Source organism: Gallus gallus, chromosome 2 (assembly GCF_016699485.2).
Source record: "Gallus gallus isolate bGalGal1 chromosome 2, bGalGal1.mat.broiler.GRCg7b, whole genome shotgun sequence".
Taxonomy (NCBI): domain Eukaryota; kingdom Metazoa; phylum Chordata; class Aves; order Galliformes; family Phasianidae; genus Gallus; species Gallus gallus.
This window is the reverse complement of record NC_052533.1, coordinates 7648257-7664280: the sequence shown is the minus strand read 5'-3', so window position 1 is coordinate 7664280 and position 16024 is coordinate 7648257. Positions and strand designations below refer to the sequence as shown.

At 44.2% G+C, this 16024-nt stretch overlaps 1 protein-coding gene across 4 annotated transcripts in view; it reads right to left on the bottom strand.

Annotated features, from left to right (window-relative positions):
• Window positions 1-5736: 5736 nt before the first annotated feature.
• Window positions 5737-16024, bottom strand: part of DPP6 (dipeptidyl peptidase like 6) — a 490036-nt gene continuing 479748 nt past the window's right edge. For all 4 annotated transcript variants that reach the window (XM_004939151.5, XM_004939153.5, XM_418545.7 and 1 more), the window contains exons 20-26: window positions 14815-15009; window positions 13933-13987; window positions 12945-13050; window positions 12182-12240; window positions 9434-9506; window positions 9261-9334; window positions 5737-8000 (exon numbers count right to left, since the gene is read on the bottom strand). In XM_004939151.5, the coding sequence (XP_004939208.1) occupies window positions 7854-8000; window positions 9261-9334; window positions 9434-9506; window positions 12182-12240; window positions 12945-13050; window positions 13933-13987; window positions 14815-15009 (709 nt within the window). In that variant the 3' untranslated portion in view covers window positions 5737-7853. The remainder of the gene's footprint in view (window positions 8001-9260; window positions 9335-9433; window positions 9507-12181; window positions 12241-12944; window positions 13051-13932; window positions 13988-14814; window positions 15010-16024) is intronic.

The following is a 16024-nucleotide window of genomic DNA, read 5'->3' as shown; positions in this document are numbered from 1 at the left end:
CATATGCACCGAATTTACTGAACATTTGCAGTAAAGACAGTGCTGAGAATCCCCAGCTCAGAATTGTGAGATCTGATCTATGTGGCAGGGAGTGCATGGGGCAGGTGCCACCAAATGTACTGCTGATGTTTGGGCAGGTGGTAAGTACTGAGGAGACGTGGAAGGTGGGTTTATTATTCCATGGTAAAGGAATTTTCTTTCCAGCGATGCCCTCTTGCTTCTGCTCAGCACTGAGGTCCTTGCTTATGGAACATTGCAATGTGCAGCACTGCATCAAGGAAGCCTTGCTCAGGGTATGTCCACACATTGGGTGCTGACCAAGGTGCCTCTCCTGCAGTGAGGCACAATACCACTGCTGTAGTCTTTGGGAACATGTGGGGCTGATCCTGGATGCTCTTTGGTTTATGTTGGGGTGCCCACAACCATATCAATAGTCCTACACAGTAACATGCTCAAAAGATTTGTAAAATGCTGCCTTTCTCTTATGAACACTGTGCATCCTCTATCAGTCCAATGATAACCTCCATAGCCATATTTGGAGGAGTTAAAGCACCTCAGTGTCAATGGTTTGGCTGTGGAGATGTGAGCAGTGACTATTCCTACCCTGAATGTCCTCTTGTCCTGTTTTGTGGTTAGGTGAGTCAGTCACTGGAAATGAGATCTGAAGACCAACATACAGCACACCCGGATAGCCCTGTGGTACTGGATTTATCATGGCTGTATCAAGAGATCATTTCCAGAGCCTGTTTGAAGAAAACACCTGTTCCCAAAAGGCTTGGAAAACACTTCTACTGAGCGAAAGTCCTCAAAAGGCTGATGAGCTTCACTGGTACACAGATAGTTTGTTAGCTTAATAAAGGAGAAAAAAAATCCTTCTTCAGTTCATGCCTGAGCACCACTTACATCTCAATTATTCACACGTTGCGTCGCTGCGTGTGATATTATGAGCTAAGGCATTTTGCACGTCTTCCTCAGCACAGGCTTAAGAGCAATGTTCATCTCTGGTAATGTCATTTCTTTGGTCAACTCAGCAGCTCGCTGAGGTGACGCTCGCTGCCCTCATACTGGAGACTCCGCTAACGAGGCCAAGTGTTTTATTCATTAAGGGCAGGGAAATCTGGAGCTTTATTCAAGAGGCCCTGGTGGGAAATTTGCATGAAAATTTCATGCTGCTCTCTTGCAGGAGCCCTGTCTGGCAGCAGGTGTCCTTCCCCGCTGGGCTGCCCTTCCGCCTGCTGCAGAGCTCTAATAGAAATGGAACATGTAAAGCTTTTTTGTTTCCTTTTGTTTTGCTCCGTTTTGCAAAATTCATGGTGCCAGGAAGCTGTCATCTATTTAGAGAAAGAGGAGGGACTTTGGGGACCTGGCATGCTATTAGACAGTTCTGACCATGTTTAAACACCTACAGGATAGCAGGTTCCCAGTTCTGAAGCAATGGAGTAAATCAAGATGGTCTAGTAGGTCTCTAGTGTCTGGAAACGGAAATAAACTTGGGTTTAATTTACAAAGTTTTGTTCAAATCCTCAAATGGGACTTGCTGAAGGTCAATGTTTTATCTAATGTTGTCCTGCTCACTTCATGTGTGAACCATTGTAGGACATGGTTAGCAGGCATGGTGGTGATGGGCTGCCAATCAGACTAGATGATTTTTGCGATCTTTTCCAATCTTAATGAACCTGGGGCTCCCATGCTGCATCTCATGCTCAGGAAAAGTCCCCACAGACCCAGGGAGACTTGCTTCCCTTTTCTCCTTTGTCATCAAGCTCTTCATGTGGCACCTTTGCTGTCTCATGTAGTTCAGCTCAGGCTTCTCTTTCAACAATGGAAAAATGTACTGGCCCACAAAATAGGAATGGTCGTAGGATCATTAAGGTTGGAAAGAGCAATAAGATAGTCTAGTCCAACCTACTCCTGTGACAGCTCTAGAACACGTCACTCAGTGCAACACCTCTTCTTGAATACCTCCAGTGACTCCACCACCTCTCTGGGCAGCCTGTGCCAATACATTACAACTCCTTCTGAGAAGAAAGTTTTCCTAATATCCCATCTGAACCTCCTCTGGTGCAACTTAAGGCCATTACATTAAGAATCAGCAAAGCAGTACATGACCACTGTGATGGAATCAGCGATTGTGATTGAAACTTTTCTTCACCATGCAAATGCCGTTGGGAGATGGAGGGGAAGGCCATGATGGCTTCTTCATCACTGGAGGAATGGCTTTGGATCATGGTTCATCAGTGGAAGAACCATGGAGGAAAATCAAACCAGCAAGCTTCATCATTTCAGCAAATGCAGCTTGTATTGTGCATGAAATATAAAATTAAGAACATAACTTTTGGGATTGGTGGCAACCCCTTGGAGTGGATGCTGCAGTAGAGACCCCTGCCAAGGATGCAGGGGTCCAGGAGTGGGAATGAGCGCCGCACCGAGCTGCCTGCACACCTCTATGCAAAGGGGAATCGGGCTGTTTCAGAGAGAGAAGCTATTTTTTCCTCTTGCTTTCGGTGCTCCCAGCTGCCCCAGGGACACAGCTAGCAACTCCACTGCTGCAGCTCTTGAGTAATGGATACCTCCTGAAATTGCACCTTGGAAGCAGCTGACTGGTTCCTGCAATGAGCTCCTGAATAATTGAAGCAATATTTGTGGGTTTTGCACTGAAGTACTAACAGCTGCAGTATGTTTTGATATTTATGAAGCCCAATAAATTATGGATTAGGCAGTGCAGCGAGCCCAGCTTGATACTTAGTGCTGCCAGAGTGCCAGTGCTGATGGTGCACGGTTCTCCCCAGTTCACTTCCATTGTGTAGCTGGGTAGGACTGGTGTCTGTCACTGGGCTTACTCACAGGTTGAAGTTCCAATCCCCAAGAGCTGGTAGTGTGTTTTGAATTGCACCTCACTACATAGATTTTATGAAGACAAGCTGAGGCTGTATTTCAGGTCACGGGACATTGCAGAGGTGGAGATGTCCATTTTCTTGATAATGGAGGATGCAGAATTAGTGGCAAGAGTTAAGCTGGAAATAACATAAAACCCAGTCTTGCTTTCAAAGGGTTCCATGGGTAAATATCAGCCACCTTCTCCAGGATGCCTCATTCGGAGTACAAGCTTTTCTTTGTCACTTATGAGATTAAACTCTGTGCTCGGCTTTTTACTATCCAGGCAAATTTTGTTTCATGCCTGAGAGTGTTTTCGTTTTGCAGATGATCCAGACACATTCCAGATATCCCCCCATCGGCACGGGCTGCACGCTGGGAAGGGATGGGAAACAAGGAAATAACTGCTTGAAGCAGCAGATGGCATCCTACTCCTCAGAAGCTTTCCTGTCTCTGTGGAAGTACAATAAATACAGACTACACGTGTGCGTGCTCTGGTCACAGCTGCACAAAGGGATTTGGTAGAGAACGGTGGGCTTGATTAATTTCTCAAAAATCATTTGTCTTTAATATTTCCTTTGCTTGCTTTCCCTGCCTGCTTGGGTGAGAGGAAATTCCATGTCTCACTTCTTACCCTTGTGCTTGCTCCCACTGCATTCAGAATGCTTTTCCCCCCCTCTCTTTACTCATAGAACCAGAGGTTGCAGATTGTTTTGGAAGAGTTCAGGCTGAGGTTCTGTCTCTGTTGTGCTGCTGCACAATAAAATTGCCTGAAGTCTGCCACTGCAATGAGTGAGAAAATTTCCCCCATCCCAATAGCCTTGCAAGTTATGCAACTGTGAGCATCACAGAAGCAAAAGCAGAAGTCTGCTGGATCACAGGAAAATCCTGTGTGGTGGATGAGGCTTTAATTTAAGGTTTTTGGGGTTTCTGCCTTCAACGAAATGTCTCTTCAAGAACTGATGTTCCTTGCACAGAGCAGATAAAGATGAAAAATGTGTACACATTGCTGGTTTGGGTTTCCATCCAGCTGGGACGTTGTTTGCTCCTTTCCTCCACAAAAGCATTACCAGATTTCCTACCACGCTAACCAGATATGGCCTCCCACCTCTTTGGGGATGAAATAGGTGGAGAATGCCAAAAAACAGCAAAGACCAAAGCCTTGTTTCCACATGCAGACTTGCCTGGTAGCCCAAGGATGCTACGTTACAACTGAAATGCAGGTGGAATGGTGTCAGGATTGGGATTCAAGTCTGAGGAATTGCTCCTATCTATTTTCCAGGAGAAATATTACTTTGGAGATAGAGCACAGCCAAAATTATCTTCTTGTGGCAAGAGAAAGGGTGTTACAGAATCACAGAGTGGTTTGGGTCAGAAGGCACCTCTGGGGATTACCTGAGCAGGTTGGAGCAGCACCAGGAGCACATCCAGAAGCCATCTGACTGTCTCTAAGGAGGAAGTCTATATTTTCTGTTAGCTGGGGGACTTGGCTGACCACATCCAGCCCTCTGTGGTGCTTGGTGCTACAAGGACAACCGCCAGTGCCATCTCTTGCCCATGCTGATTTCTATGCTCAGCAGAGGCCTGTAGTAGACAACTCCAGCACAGAGTGATGGTCTTTCTATTGTTTTGTAGGCACTGCATTAAGAAGATTCAAAATGAAGAACTCCCCATCTCCATTGGAGAGGTGAGAGGGGGACTGGATGAACCAGTGCCCCATGGGATCTGACCCTACCCTACCCACCTCCCGCATCTTCCAATCTTGCAAGGGGAGCCCAGGGAAGGCAACAGCCATATCTCCTCTGTACAGTGGCTGCTTTCTAAAGAGGAGGGGCAGAAATTCTCCCTCCAGCAGAAGGCAGCAGGAGAGCTCCCAGCAAAGGACTAAGCAACAAGCAAAGAGTGCTGGCCAAGCATGAATTTTCTAACAAAATAAAGAATTGAATCTGGTTATGACTAATTGGGAGAGCTAATCAAACTTCTTTTTATAACTGTTTCCCCAGTATCCCAGGGGATGCCCCATATGTGCCCTTGGACCATGCGTGTAACACAGAAAGATCCAGTGACTTCCACTGACATGCTGAGTACACTTCAGAGTGACAACATAAGCCAGAGAGCAAAAGCTGTATGAGAATGACTCTCCTGGTACCAGCACAGCCCCCTGTGGGTTCCAGCACCAGTATCTTTCCCTTGGATTCCCACATTAGATGCCCATTTCTCCCCATTGCTAACAGCAGCCTCCATGGGTCTTCCAGTAAGCATCTCATGTATCCTTTCTCCTTCACTCATGCTCTTCCTTCCTAAAATTCAGATGCAGCCTTCTCTTGGTGTGAGTTTATGAACAGAACTCAGATGGGTTTGTTTGCTCCATGCCTGAACCCACAGACAATTACAATCATGGCTGACTGCCTAGCTTTGTTAATTAGCTGCCAGCAATGGCTCATTTTTCCCCCTGTGGTTTCCTCCTGAATTAGTAGGGCACTGCTCATTAGCTCTATCCTGCTTTGGGATGCTACAGTTGAACATTATGGCATCTAGAAATGCCAGTTGAGGATATGAGCTTGATTTGTTTGGACAATTAAAAAAATATTAGTTACATTTAGGTAATAAAGCCAAATATTAGCAAAGCTATTTTGTAGTGGTGCAATCTGCCTGCCCTGTGTCACTACTAAAGCTTCTTGTTTCTGGGTTTGCTGGCAACAAAGATTAAGATGTCCACTACAGTTTATTGATGGGTTGGTATCAGCTAACAGGCTTGTTTTCATTTAGCTGACCTACATCTGGAGTTTGGGCTCAGGAACAGCACTTCCAGCCCCTCAACCCTGATTTAAGTACTTTAAATAACAGAAGTAGCAACCAGGGTGGTAAAATAATGTTTTATTCCATGAATGAACAAACACTACCATGCCACGTCCTAAAGTTCTTTCTACAAAAGATCGTGGACAGAGCATATTTTTACATTTCTCAGGTCAAGTTCATTTGAGGCTGTTGAGCCAGTTCAGTGTAGCAAAATCTGGACACGCAGCATTCTTATTGTCTATTTGGCATTTTGCCGGATAAAGCAGGTTTATACCGTAGTTCTGGTTCACACAATGTCAATGCACTGTAAATTAAAGAGGATAATCCAACCAAACTAAGTAACTTCTGTGGTTTATCAGTATATGGTTTTTTTTTTTTTTTTTTAATGATGGTCAAAGTACAACCAACATTCAAAGCTTAAAATAATGGTAATAAAAAAGACACACTAAAGAACACAATGGAAACATCATCGTTGCTGTCAGGATGTGAGCTTACCCACAGTACTATGTACAAAGTAGAAACTGGCAATGACATTCAAGCTGTCAAAACAAGAAAAGAAATTACATTAATTGTTATATTTCCAAGCTAGTACTTCTAAAGAGTCTTGATCAGCAAAGAAGTGTTATCGCATGCATGCTGAACACAAGACTAATACTGGGTCGGGGACCTGACAAATAACTGACTTACATTCCTTTATATACAACAAAATGAAATATACAGTATTAATACTGGCTGTACATTTGGTCAGAGTATTTTACAAGGAGAGACACTAGCCAAAATTCTTATCAGGTGGGAAAATGGCAAGGAATGAGCGTTGATTTTCTTTCTGAGAGCTGAAATATTTTCACAAGAAGTTTAAAAAGTTGCTTTGCACTGCAATGTGGAAATGATATTCTAAAGCAAAAAATGATGCTAATTTTTTTTTTTCAATCTAGTATGCCTGGCGAAGCTCATGCGAGCACAAGAGATAACCAAACACTCATCATCGACCTGGAATAAAACTAAGCCACAGACAGCATGTGCAATAAATCTGGGCATATTGGTTCTGTTTAAATGGCTTTATGAGATGATCTGCAAAGTGTCTGCCACAAATTCCTGCTGCCAAAACCTAATCTAGCCTTCTCCCAACAGGCTGCCAACCAGAAATTAAAAAAAAAAGAAAATCAAAAAAAGTTATGACCATCACATATTTTTCTTTAGTATTGTAAACGTGTCTCAATGTTAAGCTGATTCAGGCTATTTATATGTGTGTTTTTTCAAGGCTGCCAAAGAAAATGCTCAATCTTGTGAGTAAAGGCTGTGCCAGGAACACAAGATTGAGATTTCCTTAGTTTATTGTAACAGATTTTTTAATGGCTGGTTACCCTGACCCTCATTGCCTCTCCAGACCTCTAAGGTCTAAGGAGGGTTGGTTAATTCCTCATATGTTTTTTTCTCATCCGGAACAAGCTGAGCAGCTAATAAGGTAAGCATGAGACCAAATGAAAACAGAAGTAAGAGCTATACAAAATTAAGAAATAATTACAGGAAGGTAAACAGCAGTGTAACTATAGTGACACTTTGTACAACTGAATTTGTATGTTCTGTGGCAATGGCAAACCTTCTAATCACGGGAAAGAGCAGGCAAATATGCATGAATCGGTGTCCTTTAAAATAACTGTGCCATAATCTTTTCTGTGTTAGATTTAGGTTAGAATCAGTTTAGATTTGTTTTTGACAAACTGTGATGCTAACTATAGGAACGTAATATGAATGATGGATTTCAGGGCTGCTGCTTGACTGCTTGAATGCAAAGGGACGTCACATCTTCCAGTCCTTAAAGTGGTTTCATGGGGTGTTCCTTCAAGTCCAACGTCTTGCCACTTTCACACCAGAAGTCACTTTGTGGCAAAAAAAAAAAAAAAAAAAAAAGAGAGAGAGAGAGAGAAAAGGGAAAAGAAGGAGAAAAGAAAAGGAAGATGTTGGTTGTGATGAGTTAATTTCAGACAGCAGTTTCTGCTGAGTTCACCATGCTTAATGTTCTTCCATCTAGGAAGGAGTTGCTGTCAAGTAAAGCAGAGGAGCTGCTTTCAGTTTTCTTTAAATACATGCTAACAACATAACATCTCTTTCTTCAGGAAAATGATCCAGTTGCATATTGTTAGAGGGATCTGCCTTGTGCTTAGCACAGACACACGGGGTTAATCATCGTCCTCCTCCTCTTTCAGTGGAGCTATTGGGAGTTTGTCCTGAACTTGGAAACACGATGCAAAGAAGTTGACAATGGAGTTGTACAAATGCTGCTCTAATGCTGGATTGCTGAAATAATGGCTTTCATCAGGGTAAATCTGCAAAGAAGCAAGGAAATACACAGTGAGAAGCTTAAAGTGTTGGAACTGAGCACTCAGCCCTCTGGGCACTCTGTGTCTTCCCATGGATGCCACAAGGCCCAGGTTAATTCAGTGCACTTGAACCAAAAGGAATGTTTTTGTAGGTGGGCATCCCATTTGATTTTGTTCTGAACAAGTTCAAGCAAAACAGAACCAAACTACCCGGTAAGAAGCCAGTAACTTCTGCACACGTTGAAGGAAAGCAAGAGTCATCACCATTTGTCTAGCGTGGGGTACTGAGTGGAAGGCAATGCACCTCTTGTGCTGAATCCTTACAGGTAGGACTGAGGGGTCTCACTGCTGCTCTGAGTGCCTCAACCCACAGTGTAAATCCTCGATCCCTCCACTCACTTCTCAATAAATCCTTAAGGGGCACCTACCCCACGCCTGCCTTCAAGCTCCAAAGCACCAATGCTTCTCCACTGGGAATGTGTACTGACCCCTTAGTCCTCTTAGTGCCCACGAAATCCCTTCCAGGCTCCTTTCACAGCTCCAGTATCTGTGCTCCATCCTACTGCCTTTGGAACCTGGTGGAGCTCATGTGAAACTCTGCAGAAATGCAGCCAGAGGGAGCTGGTATTCAGTAGATGAAGTGTTAGTAAGGTTTGGGCACAGCAATAAAACCATCTATACTGCAAGCTGCAGTCCCTGCCATGGTAGCTCTGACTGCTCGCACTCTCCTGGCTGTGGCTCAGCAGGTGGCAGAGGACAGGGACCATCCCCATTGTCTGTGGATGGGCTTCTTTTGGAAGCTGCAGCATCACTGGCACAGATACGGGCAGTTCAGCAAATCAGAGCTGTAACTCAGCAGAAAGAGGGGCTTTCCAGACCGGTGTGTGTCACTCGGGTATGTTAGATTTGAGAAACATTTCTCCCCCTAACTTTTCCAGCTGATTTAATTTAGAGCCCTTTGTATCTGTAATTCATCCTGATTTCAGCCTGCTGTTCCCACTGAAAGATAGCAGCCATCAACTCCTTAGAGATATTTCTTGCAAAATCTAATTTACTGTAATTCAATAACTGTCCAACAACTGTCCAAAACAAAACAGTGATATCAAGTTAGCACGTGAATACATAGGAACACATTATAATCTGATTTTGTTTCTACTGTTAGGCTGTATTTGCAAGTGGCTGTTCGAAGCTTGTTTCATAACAGCACTTTGAGTTCAGACTGGGAAATAACTGTTGAAATATGAAAAAAGGAAACACATACTGTACCTGCAAGCTGTAATTAGCCTTTGCCCTAATTAGGTGTGTGATAAGGTCCGCAGTATGCTGAAAATGGATTTTTTCTGTAGAAACAGATTACAATCATTAAAGAGGCAAATTTAATTAAGAAAAATCAAAGCCATCTCAAATACATAACGAACTCAAGTGATGGGCTAACTTACCGTCAGCAGTAGCATGAATGATCAAAAATGTCTGTTCCTTCAGTAATGAGACTCTGTGTGCTAATCTGGTGATCTGTGAAGGTAAAGGTTGCAATAAGATTAAAACTCTTTCAAGAAATTAGCAATTCATATGGGGGGAATAAAAGCACTTAATTCCATTTGATGCTCCCTCACATGGATAACAAGCAGACACCAGCACCAGCACATTCTCTCAGCCACTTGAATCATTCTAGAGGTAAAAGAGACCCCCACTGCTCCTTCCATGCTCTGCACCAGCAGCAGGAAGAGGTCAGAGATCCTCATCTATTTTAATACTTTAACGTTCAGCAAAAGCCTCAGCTGCAGAACACGTGGAAAAAGTCAAAGTGAATAAAATGCACTGACAGAAAGATGCCTAACTGCACGTGCTAAAATGGGTTCAGTGAGCTGCAGTAACTTTGGTATGGTTTGAAAGCTGGCACTGATGAGCTTTAGATGGACCAAATGAGGTTTTCAAGTATTCACTGCTGTGAATGATTTAGCCTCCAGCCAACTCCCAGATGCAGAAGGGACATACTAGTTGGAGTGACTCTGTATGGACCTAGTGAGTATTTATAAATGTTGCAAGAGTTGACTCTGGTCATCCTGATATCCTTGAACTTAATGAGTTCTCTCATCCTCTCATCCTTAGCCATGATACCTAGGTTCTCCGACAGTGTATGCATGTACCTTGCATTCTGTTCTCCCTCATATTACTCCTTGATTGATGCTTCTTCGGTCGCACCTTGCCATGAGACAATACAGGCTTTTTGGGGTCTACACCTGGTCTTTACTGATATGACTTTCATAAACTTCATGGATGGTTCACAGGATAGGAGTAACTCTTATTCCTTAAGCAATCTGTGGTCCAACTGCAGAATGTAGGAGATGTGTATCAGTTAGGAGCCGTGCCTGGAGGAGTGCAATGCTCTGCAATGAGTTCAAGTGCTGCTCCTAGCAGATAATCCCAAGTCATACATAGAATGGTTTGGGTTGGAAAGCACCTTGAAGTCCATGCAGTTCCACCTCCCTGTCTTGGGCAGGGACACTTCCCACTAGAGTAGGTTGCCCAAAACCCCATACAACCTGGCCTTTAACACCTTCAGGGACAGGGCATCCACAGATTCCCTGGGTAGCCTATGCCAGCACCTCACTGCCCTCACTGTGAAGACTTTTTTCCTAATGCCTAATCTAAATCTACCCTCTTCAGCTTGAAGCAATTACCCCTTGTCCTATCACTACATGCCCTTACAAAGAGTTCCTCCCCAACTTTTCTGTATGCCCCTTTAGGTATTGAAAGTTGCAATGAAGTCTCCTGAGAGCCCTCTCCAGGCTGAACAAACCCAGCTCTCTCAGTCTATCCCCACTGGGGAGCTGCTCCAGCCCTCAGAGCGACCTTCTTGTACTGAGGGCCCCAGAGCTGAATGCAGCACTGGGTCTCACAAAACAGGGGAGAATCACTGGTCTCCACGTGTACGCAGAGCCACTAACTGCAACTCTTTGAGTACAACCATCCAGTCAATTCCTTATGCACTGAGTGATCCATCCATCACATCCGTATCTCTCCAATTTAGAGACAAGGATGTAATGCAAAATGGTGTCAAATGCTTTGTACAAGTCAGGCAGACTGTGTCAGTTGCTCTTCCCTTTTCCACCAACGCTATGACCACATTGCAGAAGGCCAGCAAATCTGTCAGGCACAGTTTGCCCCTAGTGAAGTCATGCTGACTGTTCCCGGTCAACTCTCCGTCTTTTGTCTGCATTAAAATAGTTTCCAGTAGGATGTGCTCCATGATCTTGCTGGGCACAGAGGTGACACTGACTGGCTTGTAGCTCCCCAGGTCCTCTATTTTTCTCTTTTTAAAGATGGGAGTTGTGTTTCCCCTTTTGGCCAGGATCTCCCTGTTCATCCATGCATGCCTCCTGGCATTTTTGCCTGACTTCCTTTTGTTGGGATGCATCGCTCCTGAGCTTGGAGGAGATGACCTTTGAGCATAAACCAGCTTTTTTGGCTCCACTTCCCTTCAGGGCTTTATCCTATGTCACTCAACCAAGAAGAACTCTAAAGAGGCCAAAGTCTGCTCTTTTCAACGCACAAAGAGCAAGTGGCAATTCAAAGTTCTAATTTCTAATTTCTATTAAATTTCTTATTTCAATATTTTTGCTTGCTTTCACTGCTGTGGATCTGCCTTTAAAGTCCTAAAAGAACAAAAAGAATTTGCCATGAACTAGAGATCGTCTGTGCAAAATCTGAGAGACAGTGAACTCAGATAACCATGAAAAAGCTTCCAGTGTAGGGCTCAGCAAGCTATCTGCCTCAAGAAAATAAAATGTATGTCTTAGAGGGTATCAAAGTGATAAGACCAGTGGGATGAACTTGGATGGAGGTTGTGACTACATGGGTACTTCTGAGTTTCTAAGCCTCAGTTCTTTCAATAGGTTAAATTGAAATATCTATATTTACCCAATGTAGAGAGGTGGACATAAATGCTAATCAATAAAAAAAAAAAAGTAACCACTATTACTATGTAATAAAAGTAACTACATTACTACTATGAAGATGACAAAGGCTGTAAGTAGACTTAGTGATACCTTCCTGCCTCCTAAGTACAGAGTTTTATTTGCCAGTCTGTTGCATGTTCTTGTTCCTTCCCCAGGAGAGAACACATGGAGGAAGAGTTAAAACCCCTTTCACATTTTATCAGGGAGATGCAGTGTCCATGCACTTACCTCATACACTCTGTTATCGATCCCATGCAAGCCCAAGTATCTTTCAGAAAATGCTGAAGCTTGAAAAGAAATAAAGAAAACATACCTTTCAGTCATATTTGAGTACATTGGTACTTCTAAGTCAAATACAGCAGATGGTAAAAAAGTACTTATTTTCTACTGAAGCTTTAATAGATTTATTCCTAAAAGTTTCAGAAATATAATCAGGATATGTGCTGTATCACAGGCTTTCATCATCACTACGTCTATCAGTAACAGAAGAACTATTTTTTATTTACATATTGCAACTGAGATACAAGAGGAGGAGTGTCATGTTTGTTCCCTTCATAAGGGGCTATTCCATCAACTACAAGCTCCTGCTGCTCTCAGGGCCAAGTGCAGTGCTTTACACCACTGGCTTTCTAATTTCACTGCTACTCAGTGCAAAGGGAAGTGGTGACCCTGAGAGGAAGGACTACTGTGAGCATGGGGTCTCATCAGGAGGGGACCAGGGGGATCACCAGCACAGGATGGGCACTGTGCTGCAGTTCCCGTGGAGGGATGGGTCAGGCAAGAAGGAATAACATTCATACAGTGGTACAAGTTGGTGGTAGAGGTTGGATGGTAAAAGCAGTTTATAGTTTTTATAGCTAGTCCTGAGAAAACACATGATGTAAAACTAGCAAGATCTTGGGAAAGAAAGAGAAGAACACTGGGTAAGGGTAGGGGAGATATATCATCTGCGGTCAGAGAGGCGGCCTGTGGGCTCTGGGATGGTGTTTACCATATAGTTTGAAGTCTGTCAGTGGGGAAAGAGCAGCTCCACACGCAAAAACCTGGTTTTCTTCACCAGCTGGAAGCATGTAAGTGCTCAGGTAGCCACCATAGTCCTAGAACACAAACAGGACAGGGCCATCAGCAGTCATGCAGCGACATGTTGCTGCTTCTGGGCATAGGAAAGGGCACTTGAGACCATGCAGGAGCCTCCTGGCTGTTACAGAGCCCTCAGCACCTCGTCCTGAAGAAGCAGGGAACAAGGGACATCTCCACAGCCATGGTTGAGGATGAGCTCAGCACTTGCTGCACTCTCCTGAATCAGCAGGGTTGTGTGCCCCAGAGCCTGCCTCTTCTTAACCCACTACATGGCTGTAGGTCTGCTCAGATATACTACCTCTCCAAAATATCATCTCAGCATGTCCTTATTTAAAAAGGACATCATAATTTTGGTGTCTGCTGTCAGTCTATTAACAATTCCCCGTGGAGATACTGTATGTGCAGCTCCCATCGCTCAATCCAAGCCTGTATCTCCCACAACAAAACAGTTTCTACTCGCAGTCCCATGCTCATTTCAAATTGTGTGTACTTTGCAATTGCTGTTTCCCAGCCAGGCACATGCTGGGGTGTGAGTCAGCTCAGAAATCAGTATAGCTGTTGAACATTTGTACAATACAAGCTAGATCCACCCACACACCCATAGGCCTTAAGGGACGCAAGGAAAATGAAATGAAAGTCTGTAAGGGGAAAAAGTAATTAATGATGGCAGCATTTTCCTGGCAAATTGTCACTTTCTGCACTCAGAAGTTAATTTACACACACTGACGAATACATTGATAAAATGAAAGCTTTCATCATCAACACCTCTGAGCAAGAAGCAATCTATCTCAAAAATAAATAATAACAAAAAACACTATTAACATAATCAGGATTTAGCTCAGCTGCTTAACCTCATCAGCCAACCAAAACAGTGCAGAGGAATAAGAGAAAAAAGTTACCTTCCCAAACACACCGACTCGCATTTTATCGATGTAATGCTCTTTCAGCATTGTCCTAGAATATAAGGGGAGAAACTATGAATTAAAAACACTTTTCCCTTCGACACAGCAGAGCCCTACCACTGAAAGGCATAATAAAGCTGTTGCCATTACACTACGCTGGTGGTGTTATTAGTGTGATTGTGCTCAGAGTGGATGTAACAACATGACAGGACTCGATATTCAGCATTTTACACTTAAAAAGAAGTCTTTAAAAAAGTGTGAAGCTTTAAAGAGGTACATTTTCTCCCACTGTGAGTCCAGCGAAAAATTAATCTTGGAGCTGATGTTCCAGCTTACTTGTTTGCAGCTGTATGACTGTACAAAGCTAAAAATAAACAGGCTTTGAGCATGTGACACAGATAAGTGTGCTCTAATTTAGCTCTTTAAGTCTGTTCTCCTCCATCTGCGCTGGCTGGCACGAGCTCCCTCTCTCACATTCCATCACTTTATCACAGCCATGGGATTACATTGTCCTTCCTTCCTGGTCTACCCTACATACTTCTGAAGGAAGCAGGACTAATGCCAGCCTTGGAGTAATTATTAGTAATTAATTAAGTTCATAGAATCGTAGAATGGCTTGGGTTGGAGGCATCTTAAAGACCACACGGTTCCAAGCTCCTGCTTTGAGAAGGGGCACTCTCACCATATCAGGCTGCCCAAAGTCCCATCCAACCTGGTGTGGAGTACCTCCAGGGATGGGACATCCACAACCTCCCCGGGCAGCCTGTGCCACTGCCTCCCCACCCTCTGAGTAAAGAATTTCCTCCTAGCATCTAGTCTAAACCTCCCCTCTTTTAGTTTAAGTTCTTCAAGACGTTCTTCAAGAACAGTGTCATTCACCGGACAGCTTCCAGCTGGTCCTTCTCTTCCAAAAGGCCCAGCCTCCTCTTAACCTCGTGCAATAGTTTAGTGCCTTGGAAGCCACTCCCGCGGCCGTCGAACTTCAGCACGATGGCATTGTGCAAGCTGACCATCACGCTCTCCCACGTCACCTCAAACCTCTCAGTTACGATCTGGTTGCCTGGCGTCCCATCTCTGAAACACAAACAGCCATCAGGAAAAGGTACAGTGCTTCAGGGAGCAAAGGAACATCACTAAATGGGAGCCCAAAGCTCTTCCCAGGGCCATGGGCTTGCTGTGGTAATGGGATGTGATGTGACGCAGAAGTCAGTGGAGTTTTCCTCATTAACACCTGTATCTACTTCTCTACTATCTCTGGCTCTAATCTGTATCCATTTCTCTACCACTCCCAAAGGGTATTTCTGGTGGAGGATTTGCTGCAAGGAGCCTGGCTTGGCATGCTGCTAAGACACACTGGTTGAAGCCTGCAGCCATTCATTCTCCCTTGCTTCACTGGCAGGTGTTCAAATTTCATCTACCACCCCTGTTCACCCAACGCAGACAATCCCTCTCCCATCAGCTTCTTGAGTGGCTGCAGATGGAGCTGTCAGTCATGACTATCACCTCCCATTGAGGCAAGCGCAGAGGGTAAGAACACTTCTAGAAGTGATAAAACCAAGAGCATAGAAATGCCCAGGTTGGCCTAAGATAAGGGGAATACATGGGCAAGACTACCTTCGCAACCTGCCCAGAGCCTGCACAAGGGCACTGCACAAGAAATACTGAGCCCACTTCTGCAAGACAGCCCAGAAAAAAACAAGAGGTGATGGTAATGAGAAGTAGTATTTTAGGCTGGGATTACTGTAGAGCTGCAGGCACTTCCACCCAATTCTTGTCCTTTCTGGGGGGTTCTTGGGAAGATCAGACAACTCAATGCAGGTTTTTAACGTGCATGTGACTTCAGTCATTTGCATTTATTCAGATGAGACCCAGGCACATTCAGCTTCAGAGGCAGCCTAATCAAGTGCTGTTAGCTTGATGAGTACCAATCTTCCTCAAGCACTTGTCTAACGAAGTACATTTTCTCTGCAGTAATTCTGTGATGTAATGGCGTGCTTATTGCAGTGTTTTTGTCCTTCATGGAAGGAAGTGAAGTGTGGTGCTCAGGCATGCAGCTACCTCTCTCACTCCTACATGGGGCTTCTCTGCT